Consider the following 26,552-nt stretch of genomic DNA (forward strand, 5'->3'; position numbering starts at 1 on the left):
AAAATTTTTCCCTTTGATTCTATTTGATATTTTTGCTTATAACTTCTGAATGGTTTGTCTCTTTGTTCATGGTATTCAGCTGCAACAGAATGTTTTTCAAACCAGACACAGAATAAATATGTTTGGTATCAAATGTTTGACTTCGTATTTTTTTATACCTTATTAGAATCATATTAGAATCTGGGAATTTTTGAGATTCGGAATTGGTAAGCAGAATCGGAATCAGAATCGCAAAAAATTAAAACGATACCCAACACTGTAAAAAATGGCCGTGATTTTAACAGTAAAAAACTGTGAAAAAGCTACGGTAAAAACCTGTTAAATGGTTAACGGTAAGTTCCCCTAATATATACGGTGAAAAACTGTAATAGACATTTCAAACAATTTTACGGTGAAATACCGCTTTTGGAAGTGAAATTTTTTTTACAAAATTTACAGGTAAAAACCGTAGATTGACGTTCCCAGAATTCCCTGCGTTGCATTTCAAATTTTGTTTGAATTTGATGTTTTTTCTTTGAAATAACTAGGTTTCTTCTTAGTTTTTTCTTATCAGTTATGTTTATTAGGGTTGCATGTTACATCTAATGTTGTTAAATTAATGTTTATTGCATATTTCAGTTTAATGAGTCTCACTATGATGGTGTTTAGTGCTTGTGTGAAAGACCCTGTGCACCTTCTATACAGGTGCTGGTCATATAATTAGAATATCTTCAAAAAGTTGATTTATTTCACTAATTGAAAAAGTGAAACTTGTATATTATATTCATTCATTACACACAGACTGATATATTTCAAATGTTTATTTCTTTTAATTTTGATGATTATAACTGACAACTAAGGAAAATCCCAAATTCAGTATCTCAGAAAATTAGAATATTTACATTTGAGTTTCAATTAATGACCATCCCTACAGTATAAATTCCGGGTATCTCTTGTTCTTTGAAACCACATTAATGGAGAAGACTGCTGACTTGGAAATGATCCAGAAGACGAACATTGACACCCTCCACAATGAGGGTAAGTCACAGAGGGTCATTACTGAAAGGTGTGGCTCTTTACAGAGTGCTGTATCAAAGCATATTAAATGCAAAGTTGACTGGAAGGAAGAATTTGGGTAGGAAAAGGTGCACAAGCAACAGGGATGACTGCAAGCTTGAGAATACAGTCAAGCAAAGCTGATTTAAACACTTGTGAGAGTTTCACAAGGAGTGGACTGAAGCTGGAGTCAGTGCATCAAGAGTCACCATGCTCAGATGTCTTCAGGAAAAGGGCTACCAAGCCACTTCTGAACCAGAGACAACGTCATAAGCGTCTTACCTGGGCTGTGGAGAAAAAGAACTGGACTGTTGCTCAGTGGTCCAAAGTCCTCTTTTCAGATGAAAGTAAATTTTGCATTTCATTTGGAAATCAAGGACCCAGAGTCTGGAGGAAGAGTGGAGAGGCACAGAATCCATGTTGCTTGAAGTCCAGTGTGAAGTTTCCACAGTCTGTGATGATTTGGGCTGCCATGTCATCAGCTGGTGTTGGTTCACTGTGTTTTCTGAAGTCCACAGTCAAGGCAGCCATCTACCAGGAAATTTTAGAGCACTTCATGCTTCCTTCTGCTGACAAGCTTTATGGAGATGCTGATTTCATTTTCCAGCAGGACTTGGCACCTGCCCACACTGCCAAAGGTACCAAAAGCTGGTTTAATGACCATGGTGTTACTGTGCTTGATTGGCTAGCAAACTCGCCTGACCTTAACCCCATAGAAAATCTATGGGGTATTGTGAAGAGGAAGATGCGATATACCAGACCCAACAATGCAGAAGAGCTGAAGGCCACTATCAGAGCAACCTGGGCTCTCATAACACCTGAGCAGTGCCACAGACTGATCGACTCCATGCCACGCCCCATTGCTGCAGTAATTCAGGCAAAAGGAGCCCCAACTAAGTATTGAGTGCTGTACATGCTCATACTTTTCATGTTCATACTTTTCAGTTGGCCAAGATTTCTAAAAATCCTTTCTTTGTATTGGTCTTAAATAATATTCTAATTTTCTGAGATACTGAATTTGGGATTTTCCTTAGTTGTCAGTTATAATCATCAAAATTAAAAGAAATAAACATTTGAAATATATCAGTCTGTGTGTAATGAATGAATGAATGAATATAATATACAAGTTTAACTTTTTGAATGGAATTAGTGAAATCAACTTTTTGATGATATTCTAATTATATGACCAGCACCTGTATATGTTATTATTTAAAAGCTGCTTGTGATGGGCTTTGGTTCATCATGTGACTCTCATCACCACCTGCATTTGGTGGTTATCAGTGTATTTCAAAGGTACAAAACAGATTTCAGTACTTCAATAGGTTGGTATATTAACATTATATCAGTTAATGAAATTATGGTATTTAACTGTAAATTTAAGTTAAAACCGTAAAACCTAAAATGTTGCTACCGTATATTTTACGGTAGAATTCCGGCAACCACAGCTGCCGTTTTTTTACCGTAAATTTTACGGAATTGTTTTTTTTACAGTGAACCCTATATAAAGCACAGGTTTTGCTTAGGGGGTTAATATACTATACGAACTAAACATTTACTTTCTGATATTTAGGGCCCAAGCGAGTAAGGCGCAGGGCCCTATTGATTTTCGAAGGATTATTCTTATTAGGGTCCAAGCCAGAATGGCGAGGGGGCCTTAACGTGCTCAAAAACTCTTGAAAATGTGCACACACGTTGGAATCTGCGGTCATTAGGACGCTGCAGAGGCTGGGACCTGGGCGTGGCACGGGGGCTCTACTTCGCCCCCTGGAACACAGTCTGAAAACTTGATGTGTAGCTCACACATACTTGCACGTATTCATATGAAACTCGGTACACATATAGATCTCATTGCTCCGATGAACTTAATTAATTAACATTAATTAACATAGCAATAGCCAAAACTACATTGTATGGGTCAAAATTATAGATTTTTCTTTTATGCCAAAAATCATTAGGATATTAAGTAAAGATCATGTTCCATGAATATATTTTGTAAATTTCTTACAGTAAATGTATCAGAACTTAATATTTGGTTAGTAATATGCATAGCTAAGAACTTCATTTGGACAACTTTAAAGGCGATTTTTTTTTGCGCCCTCAGATTCCAGATTTTCAAATAGTTGTATCTCAGCCTAATATTGCCCTATTCTAACAAACCACACATCAATGGAAAGCTTATTCAGCTCTCAGATGATGTATCAATTTTTGTCATCCAGGGTCACAAATGCTATAAAACTATTGTTCATGTTAACTTCGTGTTAACTTATATAATGCTAAAAACTGAAAACTTGTTGAAAAGTGTTACAAAAGATTTATATATTGTTCTTTATGTGTGTGTGTGTGTGTGTGTGAGAGAGAGGGATGATAGAGAGAGACTAACATTAATAAAAGCTATATAATTATTGTTCATATTAATTAATATAGTTAATATTAATAACTGAAACCTTATTGAAAGTGTTACCAAAATTGTATATATTGTTGTGTGTATGGGTTTGTGTGTGTGTGTGTGTGTGTTTGTCTCTCACAGACTTCATAGTTTGGATTAACCCTTTCATTGCTGTATCCCTCAAAACCAGACTGCCAGAGGGTTACTGTAATGCATGTGCCCACTGGGCACAGTTTTCCTGATGCCACCGGGGTGGCGTTTGCACTGACGGCTTGGGCCCACCATCGCTGCTTGCAGCTATATTTAGGGCCCAAGCCAGAATGGCGCAGTCCCTATTGTTTTCCAAAGGATTATTATTATTAGGGCCCAAGCCAGAATGGCGCAGGCCCTCTTGTTTTCCTAAGGATTATTATTAGGGTCCAAGCCAGAATGGCGAGGGCCCTATTGTTTCCTTCAGGATTATTATTATTATTTTTTTTTTCGACTATCCGGGGGTTTTGGGGGGCCTTAACGTGCTCAAAAACTCTTGAAAATTTGCACACACGTTGGAATCTGCGGTCATTAGGACGCCGCAGAGGCTGGGACCTGGGCGTGGCACAGGGGCTCTACATCGACCCCTAGAACACAGTCTGAAAACATGATATGTAGCTCACACATACCTGCACGTATTCATATGAAACTCGGAACACATATAGATCTCATTGCGCTGAACAACTTTCGCGCTATATGTCTCAGGCTCCGCCCAACAGGAAGTCGGCTATTTAGGGCTGTTTGAAAAGCCCATGCTCTGGAATTTGAAATACTCCTCTGAGGACTTCCATCCGATTGCCACCAAACTCGGTGAACATGATCTCAAAACATTGGGGATGCTAAATTGCGGAGGGATTTTTGATATCTCGAACGGTTTGCCCGTGGCGAGGCGATGAAATTTTGGTGAAAAATGAGAGACAAAAAGTCTAATAACAGCCACATAAATTGTCTGATGTTGAGCAAACTTCAGGGGTTTGTTCGTTGTACGATGCCGATCGAATAGATGTGACTATTATGAGTAAAAGTTATAGCGCCACCAACTGGCAGCAGGAAATGTGTCATTTTCACAAAAGTGGGGGGGTGTTAGTTTTAGCTACAGACACCAAACTCAGTACATAAATTGTTCTTATTAAGCCGGACAACTTTCTAATTTACAGTCATTAGCTACGACCTACAGGAAGTCGGCTATTTTTATTTGAATGTTTGTTTTTTGAGAAAACAGGCTGTAAATAAATTCATACTCCTCCAATCAGAAACAAGTAGTTCACACGAAAATTTGTCAACATGATGCCAGTGTACTGAAGATTTTAAATTGCGGATGGATTTAGGATATCTCAAACGGTGTGGTAATGGTGATTTATTAAAGTAACAGTAAAAAAAATTGCAGTAATTTTGTTATATCTTTAAAGTGCAGTTTCCAAACACTTCAAAACTTTTTACATAAATATAACAAATCATTCTGAGAAAATATGCTTAGTTTCAAAAATGTATCATGCTCAGGGGCCACAAAACAATTAAAACTATCACTGAAATTGGTTTAAAGGTGAAGAGTGTAATACCAAGGATGACCACTAGATGGAGGCATGACCTTATTTTTCATGAGCTGCCTGTCTGTGTATCAGAATGAAAAAAAAAATGCATAGAATCATCTGAAATGTTCTGTACTGTCAGTATTCTTATATATATATGTATACAGTATATATATATATATATATATATATATATATATATATAAATGTTTTTGTTTTTCATTTATTTTATTTTTTAATAGTTATAGAATATAAAAAAGTATTGGTTACAATTTACATTAAGGTCTCTTTGGTTAATATAAGTTATTATATTAATTAACATGAACTAAAAGGAACAATATAATTTAAAATTATTCATTAATCTTATTTAATGTTAGTTAACACTAACATTAAAAATATTAATTTTATGTTAATTCACAGAACATAAACTAATGTTAAGATACAACTTTAAATTTTAATAATGTATTAATATATTTTTAACTTAACATTAATTAACATTAATAAATATTATGTAATTATTGTTCATGTTTACTAGTATAGTTCAAGAACATAGTTTTTAACATTAGTTAATTCAAAACTAACAAACTAAGTATGAACAACATATGTTTTACTATATTTATTTGTGTTAGTAAAAAAATCTTTGTTAGTTCATGGTACTGTAACGGATGTACATTAACCAGAAATTTTAATGAATAATGTAGTAGTCAATTTTGAACATATCATTAACCAAGATTCATAAATGCTATAAAATTATTGTTCATGCTAACTTAATGTTAACTTATATAATGATAAAAAATAAAAACCTATTGAAAAGTGTTACAAAAGATTTACATTGTTCTTTAGGTGTGAGTTTGTGTGTGAGAAAGAGAATAGAGAGAGACCAACATTAATAAAAGCTATATAATTATTGTTCATATTAATTAATATAGTTAATGTTAATAACTGAAACCTTATTGAAAGTGTTACCAAAATTGTATATATTGTTATGTGTGTGTGTGTGTGTGTGTGTGTCTCAATGTCTTGATAGTTTTGATTAACCCTTTCATTGCTGTATCCAACAAAACCAGACTGCTAGAGGGTTACTGTAATGCATGTGCCTGCTGGGCACAGTTTTCCTGATGCCACCGGCGTGGCGTTTGCACTGACGGCTTGGGCCCGCCATCGCTGCTTGCAGCTATATTTCTATTTATACATACTCAAAAGTATTAAAATCATCAAAAACAATCTTTTTACAGTCCAAAGACTGCATAAACTCTTCTTGCCAAAGCAAACCTTCTACAATAATGTATAAGCTGGTGGGCATACTTAAGTAAGGGATATAGCCCCATTTTGATCAAGCCAGGTTTCTGTTAAGAACATAAAATTTTACTTTTCCTCAGATAAAATATGAATTAAAAAATGTTTTCCCTACATTTGATCTTACATTTGACAATTGACTTCAATGTTATTAAGTTTGCATCTGTGTTCTAAAATCAGGGGTTTCAAAGTATAATTTCTTGTACAGTTGAAGTCAAAAGTTTACATACACCTTGCAGAATCTGCAAAATGTAAATTATTTTACCAAAATAAGAGGTATCATACAAAATGCATGTTATTGTTTATTTAGTACCGACCTGAATAAGATATTTCACATAAAATGTTTACATATATTCCACAAGAGAAAATAATAGCTGAATTGATAAAAATGACCCTGTTAATGTTTGCATACACTTTATTCTTAATACTGTGTTGTTACCTGAATGATCCACAGCATTTTTTTCTTTCTTTAGTGATAGTTGTTCATGACTCCCTTGTTTGTACATGTTTCCCAGAAGACAAAATAAGTTACATTTACCCTTATCTTAAAATTCAAAAAGTTTTCACCCCCCGGCTCTTAATGCATCGTTTTTCCTTTTTCTCTTGTGGACTATATGTAAACATCTTTTGGTAACACTTTATTTTGATAGTCCACTTTAGACATCTACTAACAGTAAGTAACTTTGCAACTACATGTCAGCTAGCAGTTATTAGAGTATTAGTAGACTGTCTGCTTAATATCTTCTAACACTTTATGTTGATGGGTCTACAACGTACAACATACTGACTATGAGAAACTTTGCAAGTATATGTCAACTTATTCTACTAACCCTAAACCTAAGCTAACAGTCTACTCTGAGAGTTAGTAGACATGTAGTTGCAAATTAATGAGATTTAGTTGACATGTAGTTGCAAAGTTACTTATCGTTAGTAGAATGTCTAAAGTGGGCTATCAAAATAAAGTGTAATCCATCTTTTATGTGAAATATCTTATTCAGGTCAGTACTATATAAACAATAACATGCATTTTGTATGATCCCTCTTATTTTGGTAAAATAATTAACATTTTGCAGATTCTGCAAGGTGTATGTAATCGTTTGACTTCAACTGTAAGTATTTGTATTTGTGCTTCTAAAACAGAAAGGTCATCCTCAGTTGGGCATACCACAAGGCCTCTTTGTTCAGTTGAGCGCAACTGCATCCTTTAAAGCTGACACTACAGCCACGATACTATGATTTCTTAATGTATTAAGCATTTCCATGCTTTGTCATTGTTTTGTGAAGATTTATAAACTTGCTCAAAAATGAATTTAAACAAAAATAGCTAATTTGGTCCCTGTATTATTTTTTTGTTTGTTTTCACAGTTTTTTGCTGGTGAATAGTGTTGCATTGCATGGCGATCACTGCCCCATCTGCCAACGTGTGGAAAATGAGTTACACAAACTCTCACATGCTCTTAACTGCTCCATTCAGGTAATAAATAATATAGATATAATTGTTTCATCAGTAATTGTAATTACTGGATTTTTCTTTTTACTAAAACCTGCTGATTTTTAGATGTTTTGATGTTGTAGTATAGTTGTAGGAGTTCTCATGAGAATGTACGAGAAGCGACGAGATGAGGTGATTGAGATGAGTGGTGGACAAGCAGAACTCTGTTCATTAAAAAGTTGCTTTCAGAGTAGCTATTTGAGTTCTTCTTTTATTTGAGTATGACATGACTACAAATTTGGCGACGAGGATCAAAAATGGAAATCTGTCATTAGACTGACTTTGGAATAGAGAGAGATCAGAATGGAAAAACGTCACAATGGTCTCTGCACAGTTAACGCTGCCTGGACCACTTAACCTCTTATTTGTGGATTTAAACACGGAGTATAAGATGTGGAGAGAGTCTTACACTTTCTTTGAAATAGTGAGTGGATTAACAGAAGCAGAGGATTAGGTGAAAAGAGCAACATTACTGCATTGTATAGGAGTGCCAATGTACACTAATGTATATTTTCGCCAATCTGCCAGGTGAAAAAAATACTTATGAACAGGCTGTGGATGCGTACTTCATTCCTCAGAGGAATGTCGTCATGGAACGTCATATATTTAGACAGAGAGCTCAATCATCGGAAGAGACAGTTGATGCGTTGATTGCCTTATGCACCAGAAAGGGGCCCAGAGGGACCAAGTATTTTGCAGGAAAAGCCCACAGGAGGCAATAGGGCCAAGTTCCTAGATGTTGGCCCGGCCTTGAGTAATCGTCCCAAGAAAATCTTTGTACAGCCTTGGAACTCAGTGAGGCTACTGAAGAAGGCAAACACCAGAAAACACTAGTTTTGTCATATGACAAGAGTGAGCCCGTTATGCAGAAAGGACCCGGGCCTGTAAGGCCGGGACGTCCAGATTATAAAACCTGGTAAATGTGGACGGCGAGGCCGTAAAGGAAAGAGGTTGGGCCAGTCGTGTGCCAATGCATCCTTGTCCTTCGAAAAATAAGTTGGGCAATGATAGTTGTCTCCTGAGGCGAAGAGGTGGACCTCTGCCCTGCCGAAGATCTCCCAGATTCTGTGAACCGTTTGAGGGTGGAGCATCCACTCGTCCGAGTGGGGCATTGCTCTGAGATAGCATGTCTGCTCCCTGGTTCAACCTGACTGGCACATGCGTTGCTCTCAATGAACGCAAGTTGAGCTGAGCCCATTCCAAGAGGTGCTCTACCAGAATGAAGAGGCGCTTCGAGGAGAGACCGCCCTGGTGATTTATATAGGACAGGTCTGGCAGAAAGGTGCAAAGGCCAAGACATACCGGCAGCATTTCCAGACAGTTGATGTGAAGCGACCCTCCTCTTTCGACCAGTGGCCGAAAGCTGGTTTGCCATCGCACAGCGCTCCCCAACCTGTGTTGGATGCATCTGTTGAGACCACCTTCCTTCTGTAGACCATTCCCAAGGGCATGCCCCGTTCCATCCACTAAGGGTCTTTCCAAGGGTGTCCACCTTGACATGAAGGTGTCCGAGACGCCAGGCATGGGGTGGAACATGTGGTTTCAGCCAGTACTGAAGGGGCCACATGCAAAGCAGGCCCAACTGAAGTACCAGAGACGCAGAGGCCATGAGGCCCAGCATCTTTTGAAATGCCTTGAGAGGGCGAGAGGCTCCAATTTTGAATGAGGCCGGGAGCTGCAGAATGGCCAGTGCACGTTCTGGCATGACTACCACCCTCATTTGGGCTGAGTCGAGAACTGTTCCCAGGAACAATATCCGTTGGCTGGGGGACAGTGCACTCCTTGGCAAAATTGACCAGTCCCAGGCATTCTAAGTGGCTGAGGAGGAAGGATCTGTGAGATAGTAGCTCGTCCTCCGACTGGGCCAGAATGAGCCAGTCGTCGAGGTAATTTAAAATGCGGATTCCCATCTGTCTCAGTGGGGAAAGAGCCGCATCCATGCACTTCGTGAAAGTGCGAGGAGCTAGGGACAGTCCAAAGGTAAGGACTGTGTATTGTTAAGCCACACCCTTGAAGGCGAATCTCAAGAATTTGAACAGGCCCAGAGTTCACAACGGTGTTTTCCACAAACACATTGCCGTCAGCACCCGGAACTGAACGGACCGCCAAGATCTGGTAATCACGTCATGGACCTGTGGGAAGAATGGTGAAGCCCGTTGATGAGGGGCCTTACGGCACCCCAACAAGAACCATTCATCCAGGTGACTACGGGTGGGTTCCTCAGGAGGAGACCACTCCAAACCTAGCTCCTCCACAGCTTTTGACAGGACGCGGAACACTTCGGCGTCCATGCCTGTGCTGGCTGCGCTGGGCTGTGCAGACGGCCGGGGTTGCGGGGCCGTGAGACGAGCCCGACAGCTCCTCTGCATCTGAAACCGCCAGAGACATGCTGTCGTCCATGTCGACGAGACCAGATCGCTTGCAGCCGCAGAGGGACACTGGTCGGGGTGTGCGAAGAGGACGGGAGAAACCTCTCTATGGTTTCTCACTACGTGAGAGTGAGGCACGTGGGGGCTCAGCTGGCGTGGGTCATACACTGCCCGAGAACTTTTCTGGAATTAATGCAACGGTTCACCACCGCTCCCATATTGCACCACCCTGACCCTGGTTTACCGTTCATAGTGGAGGTTGACGCTTCCAACATCGGAATAGGAGCAGTACGCACACCAAAACTTATGCGACAATTCGTTTTTTTTAGGGATGACGTCATCACGCGCACCATTTTATCGGTAAAAGGCAAAGTTTTTTTAATGCATATTCTCTTTGTCGATAACAAAACAGAGCAAAAACTGGATGGAAACTTGACTATTGTTGCTTGAGGCAATATTGTTTTGCTTCTCTCTCTGTGTTTTTTCTTTCATTCTTTGTGTATTGATTTTTCTTTCTCTCTTTGTGTATTGTCAAAAGAGACTAAATCATAGAGACCCCAAACTTAGCAGGATGGTCCTAATGCATATCTACTAAAGATATTTTTCTAACACTGGGTGGCGCTATAATCAGGCAATTTACTTTTTGAATGATAATTCTAGAACAGTGGTTCTTAATCCTGGTCCCTGCTCTGCAGATTTTGCGTGTCTCCTTTATTTAACACACCTGATTGACATTATCAACTTGTTAGAAGAAAGCTTCACGAAGAGAACTGAATGTGTGTAAGGGAGACATACAAAATGTGCAGAGCAGGGGGTCCCCAGGACCAGGAGAAATATTTTTAATAATACAATTATTATTATTATTATCAATATTATTATTGCAAACCTTAATTATTATTATTATTATTAAAATCTAGACTTTTACATTTTAATGGTGTGATGCATATATTAACTGATTCCATTGTGGTTGATCTTGTGTACATTTAACTCTTTTTACTTTGTTAGGGTGCACAGCATTATGACCAGTGCAAGAACACAGAGAGTTTTGCTCCAACAGCACCTGTTCTACTACAGGTGAGACTGCGTGTGTGTTTTCTGTATCTATCATGGTAACTAAATGCATTTTGTCATGCACATGTAGTTGAAGTAATGGCAGTATTATATGGCATTTCTTATTGCTTTAGAATAGTGTGATTGCTATTGAATAGAGGCATTGCTTTAGAAATTGCAGTAATATTTTCTTCACTATAATAATGGTATTGTTGATCCCAGCATTACCCTCTGTATAGAGTGAGTGATGCCATGTGTACAGGTGTAGACGCAGCACCTCTGGATGAACGGTACCAGCTATTTCAGGAGCGTTATGATGTTATATCTAAGAATGCCTCCAAAAAGGTAAAACAAGATGCTCAGTAAACACAAACACAAGCAGTGTTGGACAATGTTACTTTTAAAAGTAATGTCCTACATTACGGCCTTAGTCCTGGCTACGCTACACAATGAATCTATTTCAAAATCAAGATCATTACATATATGAACATTAAAAGCCAACAATCTTCTCCAATAACAGCTCTTGTGGTGGTTCAAGCCCCGCCTAATTCTGAGTGGCCACACTCACCATGGCTGTGAGGTACTGCATGAAAACCTCTATCCTGAGATTAGTGTCCCGTCCTTCAGCTGGAGAAACCGCAACAACCCCAGCTTCATCCTGGTAATTAAAGCCAATTTTTTTTCTATCCTCACGCTGTTTCAGAGCTTTTACTTTCTTCTATGGAATGTAAAAGGAGACGTTTTGTAAAATGATCACATTGCACTTTTTTTTCATTTAATGACCAGAGGCTTTCAAGCTCCAAGAAACACAAAGAACAATAAAGTATTAAAGAAGTCCATATGAACTTTATGGTAGCAGCCAATAAAAATCAATAATTAATCAGTTATTCAATTAATCCAAACATGATCATATCAAGACCCAACCCTGCTAAATGCATTTAACAAACAGACAATTGTATTATTCGCAAGAGACACCTAGGGAGTATTCCAGAAAGTGTTAAACATTATGTAACATTAACACTAGAACCGCCACGGGGTAAATTTTACCCGTAGCTGTTTTTCAAATGTACATAACAGATTTTCAACAAAACATTCAAGTCTCCCAGTCATTGACTTGTACTAAAATTATGTAATTTACAACCCAATATTGTTAAAAATTATTTAGATAAAACCAGATAAAAAAACGGAGCATTTATACCTATAAGTGCAGCGCGGGTCAAATTTACCCGCTATATAATGCATGTATTTTCACGCTGTCATTTTCTTGCCGCTTGTGTTTTAACATTGCACGTTTCTAGGCAACGCCTTTCCCTCACTGATTTAGTGGTTATCAGTTTCATAAATAAAGACAAAATGACTAAAAGAAGGTGATTTATGGAAGGTCGGTATTAGAAACACTAAATACCATGAGTTATGGTGAGTCTGATGGTAAGTTATGCATCCTGGGTCGGCTCAGCATCTGACGGCTCATCTGACAGTGATCCAGACATCATATTTAGATGTTTTAGCCTAACGTTACTCATAATTGGTCAAACTTTGGTTTTATTATTTCATTTTTGCCTTGCCATATCGTTTATTGTTCGCTACTGTATTGCTATTTATTCTAGTCTGGCCGTTTCCTGAAAAAAAAAAAAATCCGATCTATGATGTAATGAATAATTTTTTTTTTTTTTTTTGATTACCCGAAGTTTATTGTTGTTGTTCTCTTATTCAAATTATAAATGATATAACTAAACAAATTAATAATTGGGCCTAGGTGAAGCTGTGCGCTTAAATTTGTCATAGCATCATCCTATGCAGTGTGGAGAATTATTATTGCTCATTATTGTCTATTGGCTATTTTAGTAATTTAAATAACATGGGTTATCCTAATATATTGATTAATGACATTGTATTATAATATTACACCACCCAAATATTTACTACCTTCTAATTTTCGTTGTCAGTGCAGGCTTTTTTTTTTTTTTTAGCTTAGCTTACTGACCATTATGGATTAGTGTAGGCTGCATTAAAAAGTCTTAAACATAAAACAACAGGGTAAAAATATAGTTGATGACTAAACATAATAATTTCATGACTCTAGACACTTCTTTGTGAAGACAGTGGCATAATACAGTGAAATAATATGTTCTTTAACCATATAAAAACAGTTGTCATGTGTGCAGGTAAAATTTACCCGCTGGTGCTTTTATGTATACAGCGACCTCTGGCGGTTCTAGTGTTAAACCAACCATTACTTCAATTTACATGATTTGGAATTAGTTCAGTCTACTCAGTTCAGTTTATGCATATCCAGTAGTCAAATCCAGTAGTCATATCAAGTCAATGTGCAAAGTGCTAATTTACTTAAATAATGAAGAACATGATAGTTGCCAGGGCACCATATGACAAACATTTGATTGATGACCGATCATAAAAAGTCCATGCCCCCCACCACCCCTCCCACCCAACTAGACACACGTTCATGTACCCCACCATAACTGGACCTCTGTTTATCCACCCCACCAATCCAAAGGAATTTATGACCCCTCATCTTGTTTGGGAATGTGTTTTTGAAGTGGTACATTGAAACTACTCAAAAACTATGTGCTTTAACTTTAAAATGTGAAATTGTGTAAGCTATTGGTTAGTAAAACAAGTGTGATCAAGGGAAGCTTTTATTAAAGTTTTTTTCACACACATTTGAAGAATAATCATACAAGCAGTAGAATCAATGTAATGACTGTTTTTTCCAGAAAGTCAAGACGATCATTTACGTATTGTTAAACAATTTTAGAAAAACAAGTCAAGACATAATTTATGTATTGTTAAACAATTTTAGGAAAGGGTATATCTAAAACAAAAAATTGTCAAACACGTTCGTTAAACAACACCATACGGTAGTTGTTAAAATCTTGTAGTTTAACATTACAATTTTAAAAAGGTAGAGTTTGTTACTGATACCAAGTTAAAGAAAGGAAAATAAAAAGAGCTGAGCATCTTACGCTGATCTAAAACAAAATCTATAAAGACACGCTCGTTAAACACTACGGCAGTTGTCAAAATCTTGTTACATTACCATTTAAAAAAGATTCAGTTTGATACTTATACAAGTTAGAAATCCAATCATCTTACACAGTGTCCGCGACATCTCCTCACTCCTCACTGCTGTCAAAAAGACTAAATTAAGTTACATCCGGCACGGTTAAACCACACCCACTACCCGGCCCTAACACATCCCTAACAAAATAATGTTTTTAAAATTAAAAAGAGTTTATTTTAATAAATCAACATCAATTCTTTTTTTTTTCTTTTGTTTTGTTAACAACTTTTTATAAAATTTTCTTCTGGAAACAGTAGTAAAAAACAAATGTGCAAATTTAGAATCCACCCCAACCCATACCACCCCTTGGTAGACTTTAAAAAAAATAATAATAATTTTTTTTTTTTTTTTTACAAAGATTTTAGAAAAGATGACACAACATTAAAAGCTGAATGCCATGGATTTACAGTTTTCACATTAGATCCATGTATACGAGAAGTTGAGAGTTCCATCGAGATGATGTCCAACAGATACACCATCCAGGTTCGTCTGTCCATTGTGTGAGGATTTTTTTGCTGCTGTGAGAGCAGCTAACAGTAAACATCTTTGTTGGACAGACAAGGTGAAGTCCCAGAAGTCATTCATGAAAAAATGGTGCGGAGTCAAACATATCTCAGTACCCAACAAATATGATAGGTCTTATAAAAGGTGAGAGAGAGGGGCACTCACGTGCCTAAAGATCCTTGCAAACAGAGATTACACTTAGGAGAAGACGACAGATTCATATAACAACGTTTCATTGGAGTCAATAAACCCTATGCAGCAGTTTCCAATGAATCATTTGGTGATTAGGGTTTTAGAAGACAATTTAAATAATGAATGCCCCATACCTGCACATAAAACATGCACATCCTCATTAAGATCCTTAGCCCAAACAGTTGTAATAGATAAAGGTTTGTATGAATGCTCAAGAAGAAAGAGATCGATGACTGAAGCAGAGGAGGGAGATTCCTCAGAAGGAAGGATTAGTTTGCTCAAAGGGTGAACAGGCAGTTGAGAGTTCCAAGGCACCCCATATGCCCGTAGAGCCGATCTAATGCGCAAAAACATAAAAAAGGAGGTGCCTGGCAGATTATATTGAGTTTTGAGATTCTGGAAGGATATTAAACCACTATCATCATAGATATCTCCCAGAGTGTTTACTTTATTATGAGTCCATTGCAGACAATGAAATGTAGTACTGCTTGACAAAATATTATTATTGTGGAAAATAGGCGATTGCCTATGCCATATTGTAACTAGTTGTGAACGTCTTTCAACATCCCTCCATGTGGAGAGGAGGTGGGTTACAATGGGACCAAACCGAGATTTACACTACCTAAGCGGAACCCCCGAAAAAACAAGATGCTTCAATTTATACGGATAAACAATAGATTCCTCAATTGCTCTCCAAGACACAGAAGTGTCAGGATCAAATAAAACTGATAAAGGGCGGAGGGAAAAGGCTTGAGCATACAGTCTAAAATTGGGGAAAGAAAGACCTCCATGTAATCTACATCGTTGTAAGGTAGTCAGTTTAATACGAGGACGTTTCCAACCGGTGGAGCGAGAGGAATCATGGAAGAAAATAAATTAATATGTGGGAGAACATTTATTTTAATCACCGATATACAAGCCTGAAAAGAAGTAGGAAGACGAGACCAATTTTCCAAATCTAAGGATACTTTGGCTAGAATACTATTATAGTTTTTTGAGACGATTTCCTGCAGGGAAGGAAAAACACCTATCCCCAAGTACTTAAAGTTTTGAACCAATGGAATAGATATAGAAAGGGACATGGAATCAATGTTAGAATTGAGGGGAAGTAGACATGACTTACTCCAATTAATTTTAAACCCAAAATGGTCAAATAAATTCAACACATGAGGAATAGAATGTGACGGCTTCTCCAAAAACAATAAGATATCATCAGCAAACAAAGAAATATGATGATGAGTATTCCGTATAATCATGGGAGAAATAGTTTCAGATTGTCGGACCACTTGAGCTAAGGGTTCCAAGGATAGGGCAAGAAAGCGGGCAACCCTGACGGGTACCTTGATGTATAAAGAATGGGTTAGAGCGAACAGCACCTGTGAGAACAGTGGCTGCTGGATTGGCGTACAGAACTTTTATCATATTTATGAAACTCGATCCTAGACCGAGATGCTGTAGAACCGCCCATAAATAGTTCCATTCTAGCTGGTCGAAAGCTTTCATCGCATCTAGAGATAATACTGCGCAAGGGGAGGACGAACTATTAGTTGAATTAATCATATGATATAACCTGCTTAAGTTATCTGAAGCTGAGCGAGATTTAATAAATCCTGTTTGGTCATTATGAGGCCATAATAATTGGCCTATTCATAAGAGATAGTACTTTAGCATATAATGTAACATCAGTCCCTATCAAAGAAAGTGGCCGGTAACTAGAACAGGAAGTCGGATCTTTATCTTTATTTAACAAGAGAGAAATAACAGCTATTTTAATAGATGGGTGAAATGAGCCTTGAATAACTTTAAAAATTATCATATCTAACATGAGGGGGCCTAAATCCGACCAAAAAGTAGTATACAATTCGATTGGAATACAATCTATGCCTGGGGATTTCCCCTTGTTCATAGATCGGATTGCTGACTCCAGCTCCTGAAGAGTGATCAGTTCAGCCAGGTATTCCGAATATGAATCTGACAGCCTAGGTAAATCAAGGTTGGACAGAAAAGATGCAAAAGAGTCAGGGTCACCATCAGCAGAAGAAGTATAGAGGTTAGAGTAAAAAGAGTGGAAAGCGATATTAATGTCATTTGGGTCTGTCATAAAGATTGGGATTTCACTGCTGAAATATTAGCAAACTTTTCACTGTTGCATAATGTAGTATGTGGGACTCACGTCACCTAAGACGTTGTGATTTTGGGTCACACGTCTCTCAAGGTGCAGTTATGAGTATATCAGATGACCAGTTCCCACCTCACTAAGTTTAGTGCACCAGTCAAAGACTGGCAATGTGGGCGTGTTTCCCACAAGCTGTTCAATAATTTGAATTGCACACATTGGAGGGAGCTGATCAGCTGATTTATTTGAAAGATTGGTGATTTAGCTAGCTAGTAGAGCCTTGGATCATCAACACAAAGAAGACACCATTGTAATACGATAAATTAAATTTATTAACAATAGATATGCAAGAGTAAATACAACAACTAGTGATGATACTAATAAGTGAATATACACTGCTAATATAGAATAATAGACAACTAAATATGAAGGAAGATACTGAGTAAATCGCAGAAACAAATAAATGGAATGAACACAGAATGGCTGAATGCAATGCTGTTGAGCTGAATGTAGCAATGGAAGAGATTTCTATGGAAATGTTGCTTATGGGAACCACTTAATGGCTCTGGTGGAATTAACAATAAATAACTGCTTATTTATCTCTGAACAAATAATATAGCTATTATTCGTAATGCTGACCCCAAGTAAATGTTATCTAAACAGGTTAGAGAAACATAGGCTGCAGGTATAAACTAAGCCAAGGTCTTTAGGAAAGAGGTTTGGTAAGTTTATAATTACGTTCCACAGGCGGGTGATCAGTCCGGCGTTAGAGACGTCTTCCACTGGTGATGCAGACTGCGTACAGTGGGGAGGGCACAGAGTTGCGTTCCGGTAGCCGTTAATGCTGACCTGGAGGATGCTGAACTTCTGTTGTGCCACAAAGGGTCCTTAGAGCATGGACCGGGCAGCTAGGTCAGATGGGTCTTCACGGGGTCCTTTGCAGCCTGGCTGCGTCGTTGAGGAGCCGTGGGTTTCAGGCAGTGTCTGCCACTGCGGAGGTCCTTTACGGACTGGGCTGTGCTGCTTTCGGAGCGGCAAGAGTCAGACGGGGTCCGTCACTGCAGGGTCCTTTGCAATTGAAGGGCAGCCAAATGCGATAAAGAAGGTTTGCTCAGGAGCTGAGATAAACCTTAGCTGTCTTGAAATCTCTTTCCTTGTCAGGCCAGAGACTCAGAACGTCGTATCTGCTACTGTCTCTCTGGATGTATCAGAGACTCAGAACTTTGGTGTTTCTGTTGGTGTCTCTCTAGATGAAAGACACTTAATTTCTATTTTTTTCGATTTGATTGCACAGATATTATTTAAACTAAACTGAGCTAGACAATGACATCTCTGAATTCAATAATGAAATGCCTTTAACTGAAAATTGAGTGTTTAATCTTATCATTATACATTACTGACACTCTATCCTCTAATTTGATACTGTTAAGTGCTTTGACACAATCTGTATTGTTAAAAGCGCTATATAAATAAAGGTGACTTGACTTGACTCAGAAACGGGGAGTGTTCCTGTTGCTGCCTTCCCGGTAACAGGACTCTGACTCAGAACAAGGAGTATCTTTTGGGAAGGTACCTTTATCTCTTTTTGATGAGGAGGAGATTGGAATCTGGCGCCTCTCCGTTCCAGGAATGTGATTGGCCACTTGTGTCCAAGGTGGCCATGATGTTGCCCGCCCTAGTGTGGAACTCATTTGCATACAGTGGAGTACAAAGTTAAAAAGTGTCTTTAACATTTCACCCATGCAATATTTCTTTACCAAACCTCTTTCAAACTATTATCAGCATCATGAGGAGCAAACATGATAGGAGTCCAAACATGATAGGAAACTGTTGAACTATCACTTATTCATACCATAATATGTTAATAGGCCTGCTTCCGTGAACTGTTGTGTTAACAGTCAATGGCCATCAACATAAACTGTACTTCATCTGAGGATGAAGTGAATCCCTTGCAGTTTGCATTCATTTAAGGTCTCCAGACATGGGTATGAATGGATTTGGATAGATCTGTGTGGCCTTTCTTTGTTTCGGCCACTGCTGTTGCATCCAGAGATCTGGAGGAATTTTTATGGCAGTCATTTCCTAACCCTTAGGATTGGGTGTGATGGTGAGGGTCAGCCCGTAGTCCAATGAGAAGTCCTCTCTTAGGTGGTCGTGGATGCAGAAGGTCTCCCTTCCTGTTAGAGGTGTCTGGCAGTTGTCTTGGCATCTTATCTGATGGTTCTGAACATCTTTTTATGTTCTTCCACCAAGATCCAATCACAGTGGGGCACATCTCCCTCCACACCGGCAGTTAGAGAGGGGCCCTGCTATAAACTGGTCCTTGGAATGCCAGTCTGACTGTTGTTCACTACAATAATCTTAGAGCTAAAAGGTGGCTTGGTCTACTCCCTTGAAAATAATAATTCTGCCTGGATCTTTGAATCAGGAATTCTGCCCTGGATCTCAGTAATGAATTGAGTTCGGACCTAACCGCAATGATTTTACTGAGTGTAAATCAATAGTCAATACTCAATAGTCTGAGAAACCATGTTGATAATCTCTAGTCAGATTATGGAGCTGTGATTCCAGTTCAACTATCTTTTTGTGTCGGTTTTTCTGAAGGAAAGAGGCATATGAAATTGCTTATAAATCCTTTAACTGCATTCCAAAGTGTTCGCGGATCATCCACTGAACCTTGGTTAATTTCAATAAACTCAGCAAAATAATTTCTGAATTGACTGCAAAAGTTTTTGTCCTGTAACAATTTAGGGTTAAATCGCCATCTAGTGGCACGAGATGGCCGAGGGATCAAAGATAATCTGCACAAATTTCCATCATGATCTGACAGAGATAAGGAACATCGGCATCACGAACAGCTGAAAAATAAAGAAGTAGAAATGAAAATATAGTCGATTTGCAAATAGGATTTATGAGTAGTAGAAAAGAAAGTGAAAGACTTTGCAGAAGGATTTAATAAACGCCAACTATCCACCAATGAGGATGAGGTTACACATTGCTGAAGTTTGTCTGAACAAAAAGCTTGAGAGTGTGATTCTCTTGGTCCAGATCTATCTAGGACATGCGACATTACAGAATTCATGTCTGCACCCAATACAATTTAAAAATCTGAGAATTTCAAGAGATAGTTTGACAAAACAGAGAAAAAAGTAGGGTCAGGATTACAAGGGGCATAAACTGAAAGAAATACAATATTCCTATTCTGCACTATTGTTTTTATGTGTTATTCTACCGTCTGTATCACAACATTTATCTAAAATAGTAATATTTAAAGTCCTCCGCACCAGTATTAGGACACCTTTGGTTTTAGTATCCGAAGATGAGTGAAATACCACTTCATAAAACTTATTATTACACCTGCGTATATTCTCCCCTTTCAAATGGGATTCTTGAACTAACACTACATCAATCTTTATTCTTCGCAAAAAATCCTGTTCATTTGTGAGGGCCATTTAGCCCATTAATATTACAACTCAGAATATTAAGGTCAGTCATAGGTATCGAAACAATTACTGCATAATAAGACAAAATACAAGTTTGAAAATAAAACCAGTTGAGTCTACCATTAAACCACCGCCACCCTTCCCGTCACTATTCAAAAAAACATAAACACATTCCCATGAACTATGGCAGATCAAACCAAGAACAAACTTTGATCTGCCAGCACCCCTTAATATGGTGTCAACAAAAACCTGCACATTAGTGAAGCACCAACATTGGCCCCATAATCACATAATCACTAGGTAGTATCTCTATTTAAAAAAATAAATAAATAAATGAAAAAGGAGAGAGACGGCATACAACTAAAACATAAATAAAGCAACATCATAATCAGTAAGCGATACTGTATGCACAATGAAAGCTTCTAGTATCTATGAATTAAGAAGTGAACAGTGAAAGACCATTTAGATCATCTCTTCTCCGATTAGACAGCAAATGTCCAGCTGAAGCTCACTGAGAATTGGTGGATGAATGGAATCTGAGAAAAACTCTTGCTTCTTCTGTGGAGTATAGCATTTTAGGTTCACCTTGATTGAGAATGACCTTCAGCGTTGCAAGATAAAGAAGAAAATTCTGGATGCCAGCTTCTCTCATTTCCATCCTCATTGGCACAAATGCACTTCTTCTTTTTGCGGTGATCGGAGAAAAATCTGGAAAGAAAGACAGCGTTGCTCCGTCGGATGTTTTCACTGGGGTGTGAAGTCTGGCAGCCCATAAAATGAGCTCCCTATCCATGTACCGCAACAGTTTAAAGATGAAAACCCGTGGTTTAGCGTGTTCTGAGGAGAGCCTTGTGTACACGCGATGTGCTCACTCCACTTCAATCTCTTTGCCTGTCAGAGATGGGAGCCACGTCGGTAGCGATCTTTTCAAAAAGCCCATAGGAAGGGTCCTTTTCGGAACCTTCAGGCAATCCGACCAGACGCAGATTGCTGCACCTATTGCGATCCTGTAAGTCCACAACATGTTGCTCGAGCGTGGCTACACGCCTATCGTGATCTGCGACAACTTTCTTTTGTTCTCTCATCTCCCCTGTAAGAAGATCCAATCTAGAGCATAGCGACTGAACAACTGACATTTAAAGTTAACTCGTTCCGCATCACCGTCAACTCAGTTCTTAGAATGTCCTCAAAGTGTGTAACAGTGTTCGCCATCTTGTCCACCATATTGCTCTCGGTTGGTAGCTTGGAGTTCTTCTTAACTGGAGAAGCCAGCGGAGACAACTCCAGCTGTTTCCTGCTGTATGCCATCAGGGAAAGTATTATTAATGAATAAAACTTAAAATAAAATGAAAAAAATCAGCAAAAAGGGGCCAAACGTACGGAGCACGTCACGTGACTCCCAATCAACATCAGTTCTTAATTGATGAAAGCATTCTCCCTGTTTTTAACAGAACAGATCAAGTCAAGTCAAGTCACCTTTATTTATATAGCGCTTTTAACAATACAGATTGTGTCAAAGCAACTTTCCAATATCAAAATAGGAAAATAGTGTGTCAGTAATGTAAAATGACAAGATTAAACACTCAATTTTCAGTTAAAGGCATTTCATTATTGAATTCAGTGATGTCATCGTCCAGCTCAGTTCAGTTTAAATAGTATCTGTGCAATGAAGTTGACGATATCGCTGGAAATGAAGTGTCCCCAACTAAGCAAGCCAGAGGTGACAGTGGTAAGGAACCAAAACTCCATCGGTGACAGAATGGAGAAAAAAACCTTGAGAGAAACCAGGCTCAGTTCTCCTCTGACCAGGCGAACGAGCGGTTAAATTCCAACTGCAGCAAAGTCAGATTGTGTAAAGGACTCATCTGGTTCCCGAGGTCTTGTCCCGATGGTCGTCTAGGTGACAAGGTCTTCACTGGGGATCTGTCTCTAGGGCTCATCTAGGTGTCCTGATCTCTGCTGACGTTCAGGGCTGTAGAGGTCATCTCTAGGTGCTGATCCACCATTTGATCTGGATACGGACTGGATTGGATGGCTACGGTGATCTCAGAATAAGAAAGAAAATGTGATACCATTCTTCTTACGATGTAACAAGTACATCGGGTGTTATCATACAAGCTTTCTTCTAAACAAATGCCTCTAAGCCACAGGAAAATGCTTCTTTATTTTATTTTATTAGGGGTTCAAGCACGTAGTGCTGAAACCCTATTGTATCTGTTAGGATTTTTATTATTATTATTCTTCCCTAAAACTGATCATGGAGTAAGGCCGAGAGAGCTGAAACTTTGTCAGAAGGTAGTAGTCTGGCTCGCTACTCAGGCGCAAAGACTCGCCCCAATCGGCCAGTCTAAAAAATTTGATTTGCGCTGCGAGGTCCAGTTTTTCCGCAAAATTGAGTTATGTCCAAAACCTACTTTTGCGAACTAGTCCTAGGTTTTTCAACTCACGGTCGCAAAGGGATGCAAAAACATTCGAAAGAGGCGGGGCCAATTTAACTAAAATAGCTATAACTCTTGAACGGAATGAGATATCTTCACTAAACTCAGTACACATATGTATGAGCTTAATCTTTGCTCAAATAAAAAAAAGTTGTGCAGCTATACCACTTGGTGGCGCTGAAAAAACATAAAAACAACTATAACTACACGACTGTTAGTCCGATCGACTTGAAAATTGGAATACAGCATCTTGGTCCAAAGGGGTATGAGTGTCTATGAGGATATTGGCGTATCTCAAAAAACATGGCCGCCATCAGCCAATGAAGTTTGAGCACTTATTAAGGAGCAAGGTTAACGGAGGTCGATCGGAATGAAACTTGGTGGGTATGTTTGACTCATGGCCCTAAAGGTCTGTAAGAATTTTGAAAGAAATCGGCCAATAGTTGGCGCTAACAAGCTTTTTTGGCTCCGTTTCACAAATCCAGACAATATGTATATCATTTGATAGACCTCCTCATAATGAAAAACTTTGCCTCAAGAACCATTGCTGTCAATCAAATCGTTCATTAATTAATCACAAATATGTTAAAAACCTACTTTTGCGAACTAGTCCTAGGTTTTTTGCCCGATCGGAACCAAACTACTGCAGTAATATTCTCTGGACTCTCTAGATAAATAATTATCGAAAAAATGTTGAATTTTGTCCTTCGGTTAGCTTTAAATGGGGTCATTTAGAAAAGGGGTGTGGCAAAACATACCCGAAAGCCTATAAAACCTAAACGAAAACTCAAAACTTTACGAAACTTGGTGAAAACATGTGACTGATGACTCTTAACAATCATGCAAAGTTTCATGGAGCTCGGCCCATAAGTGGTGCTATAACATTTAAAAAGGCCTCAAAAATACAGAATTTCTATAGTAAATGACTCAAATTGCAATAAAATGTTCATAACATTCACTTATACACTATATCTTCATATCATACGATAGATCTTCTCATTCTGAACAATTTTGCCTCTAGCTTGGTTTTTAACTCAAAATCAATAAAATCAGTGCAGTACTATTCTCTAGACTCTCTAGGTCAATAATTATCAAAAAATGTTGTACATTTGCCTTTGGACAGCAATAAGAGGGCAAATTAATAATATGGCCTTGATATAGAGTACCCAAAGGCCTATAATCCTAAAGAAAGCCCTCAACTTGGGCAAAGGATGTGCATTGAACCTTTTTTATGACACAGTTGGATTTGCGGGGGCATGTGACAGCGTTAGGTAAAGTCCAGGAAGAACTATTTATAATGTGGGTCTGGTGAATATAATTTAAAACCAATCTTCAGGATGAGATTAGACAGATAAAGAAGACGACGATGACAACAATAAATAGGGGCATCCAAAAGTGATTGTTTTTAACAATGCCTTAGGAAAATGTTTCATTTTAGTGAATTTTATTCAATGTGCATTTCTCTTGAATATGTATACAGTAACCACCGAGTACATTAAGGTTCTATTGTATAACCTCATAAATTCAGCATGATTCTATTATATTAATCAATAAAAAAAGACTTAATTTATATACCATATCTGACTTTCTCTTCAAAACACAACTCATTTTATTTTGCCTTTTCTTAAATGTGTTGAACAACCGGTTTGCAGGGGGAAAACATAAGTTAGAATGCTTGTAGTTTGTAGGTTTTCTTTCATTTTTCTTTCAAACTCTCCCATGCACGCACACAGCTTTCACAGACTCCCACAATCTGGTAACAATGTTAGCTGTAGCTGAATTATTTTATACATTCCATATTACAAGTTCCATATTACATCTATATTACAAGTATAGACTCAACTCTAAAAATGAGAAATTTTAGTGAATTTAGTTCATTTTAGTTACATTTATTTCTTTATTCACCCCTAGATTTTTCAAGCCTCAACACAAGCATAAACGTACAAAAACACTAACACTCACACAAACACAAACCAGCAAACACAAACACTAACATGCATGCAAACACACACAAACACACAGAAAAACACAAACATACATGCAAACACAAACATACATGCAAACATACATACAAACACAAACATACACGCAAACGCAAACATAAAAAAAACATGCAAACACAAACATACACACAAACACAGACATACTGTACATGCAAACACAAACATCAAAGCAAACAATCATACATGAAAACAAACATACATGCAAACACACATGCAAACACAAACATACATGCAAACAAACATGCACACAAACATAAATTCTAACACAAACAAACATGCATGCAAACATACACAAACATACATGCAAACGCAAACACAAACATACATGCAAAGACAAACATAAACATACATGCAGACAAACACAAACATAAATGCAAAATCTACATGATGGAAAGCAGTACAATGATGTAACTTTTGTTTTAACAAATAAGTTATGTTTTGTAGATTTTTAGATCTTTCACACCTAAAACCATGATGATTAGAAGTAGTCAAATGATCCTGTGATGAATGCAAGGCACTTACAGAGATTTTTCTTTATGAATTAGACCTAAATTAGACTGAAAATTAGCTGTCATAAGGTTGTTTACAACAAAAGAATGTCTTAGGCTACGTTTACATTAGTGCATTTTCATTTTAAAATGCGTAACATTTGACCCCATTTTAGTTTGAAAACTCCGGGGTTGCGTTTCAGTGTAAACGGAGCAAAACGGAGGCTTTTGAAAATATGTTTTTTGAGAAATTTTAGTGAATTTAGTTCATTTTAGTTACATTTATTTCTTTATTTCTTTTGAAAAGGCTGCCCATGTTCGCTCTGCGTGACTGTGTAAACGATAACATCATGCTCATTGTTGTACCTATAGATATGTATAGGTAGATTCCCCATTCGACCGCTCCAAGCACACAGAAGCGTCCGCCATCTAGATAATGTGGAATCTACCTATACATGGCTATGGTTGTACCTGCATGAATGGCCATGTGACGTGTTTTCGGTTGTGTAGCGGAGATCGTTTCTAAAACACAGTGAAAACGCCAGTGTAGACGAGGATCGTTTTCATTGTAAAATGCCGTTTTAAAACGAAAACGCGCTAGTGTAAACAGGGCCTTAAACAAGGTGCAACAAATGTCTCACAGAATCTTTACAACAGATTAGACTTTTTTTCTCACTTTAAAAATGGTATTATTATTAACCATGCTGTTTAAATGCAGCATATTTAATTTCACACTGTAATGATTTATTTTATTAAAATAAAAACAACTAGCTCTTTATAGTTTTATTTTACTAAGATTTTATCAAAATTGATAGAAGAAATAATAAAATAATCCATAAATCCAATTTATCACCCCCACCTGATGTGTCTGATGGTTGGTGATGACATAAATATCTTACTGATACATATTTTTTAAGATGTTAAGTATAATATGTGTAAAGTTCAATGTTACTGTTAAAATTGCTTAAAATGTAATCTTTTTAGCTTTCATGTCATATCCATACTCAATTGTTTTTGTGTAACGGTGTCCTGAGACAAATGAAAATAGATGAAAATGCATGAAAGACTTTCCTTTTCTTTTAAGATATTTGTAATGACA

At 37.8% G+C, this 26,552-nt stretch overlaps 1 protein-coding gene across 2 annotated transcripts in view; it reads left to right on the forward strand.

Annotated features, from left to right (window-relative positions):
* mppe1 (metallophosphoesterase 1) overlaps nucleotides 1-26,552 on the forward strand; it is a 97,942-nt gene that overhangs the window by 55,884 nt on the left and 15,506 nt on the right. The window contains exons 5-8 of one of the 2 annotated variants that reach the window (XM_058764676.1): nucleotides 7,642-7,750; nucleotides 11,143-11,211; nucleotides 11,410-11,532; nucleotides 11,708-11,848. In XM_058764676.1, coding sequence (XP_058620659.1) covers nucleotides 7,642-7,750; nucleotides 11,143-11,211; nucleotides 11,410-11,532; nucleotides 11,708-11,848 — 442 coding nt within the window. The remainder of the gene's footprint in view (nucleotides 1-7,641; nucleotides 7,751-11,142; nucleotides 11,212-11,409; nucleotides 11,533-11,707; nucleotides 11,849-26,552) is intronic. The other variant, XM_058764678.1, reaches the window with a different exon arrangement.

Source organism: Onychostoma macrolepis, chromosome 24, assembly GCF_012432095.1.
Source record: "Onychostoma macrolepis isolate SWU-2019 chromosome 24, ASM1243209v1, whole genome shotgun sequence".
NCBI lineage: Eukaryota > Metazoa > Chordata > Actinopteri > Cypriniformes > Cyprinidae > Onychostoma > Onychostoma macrolepis.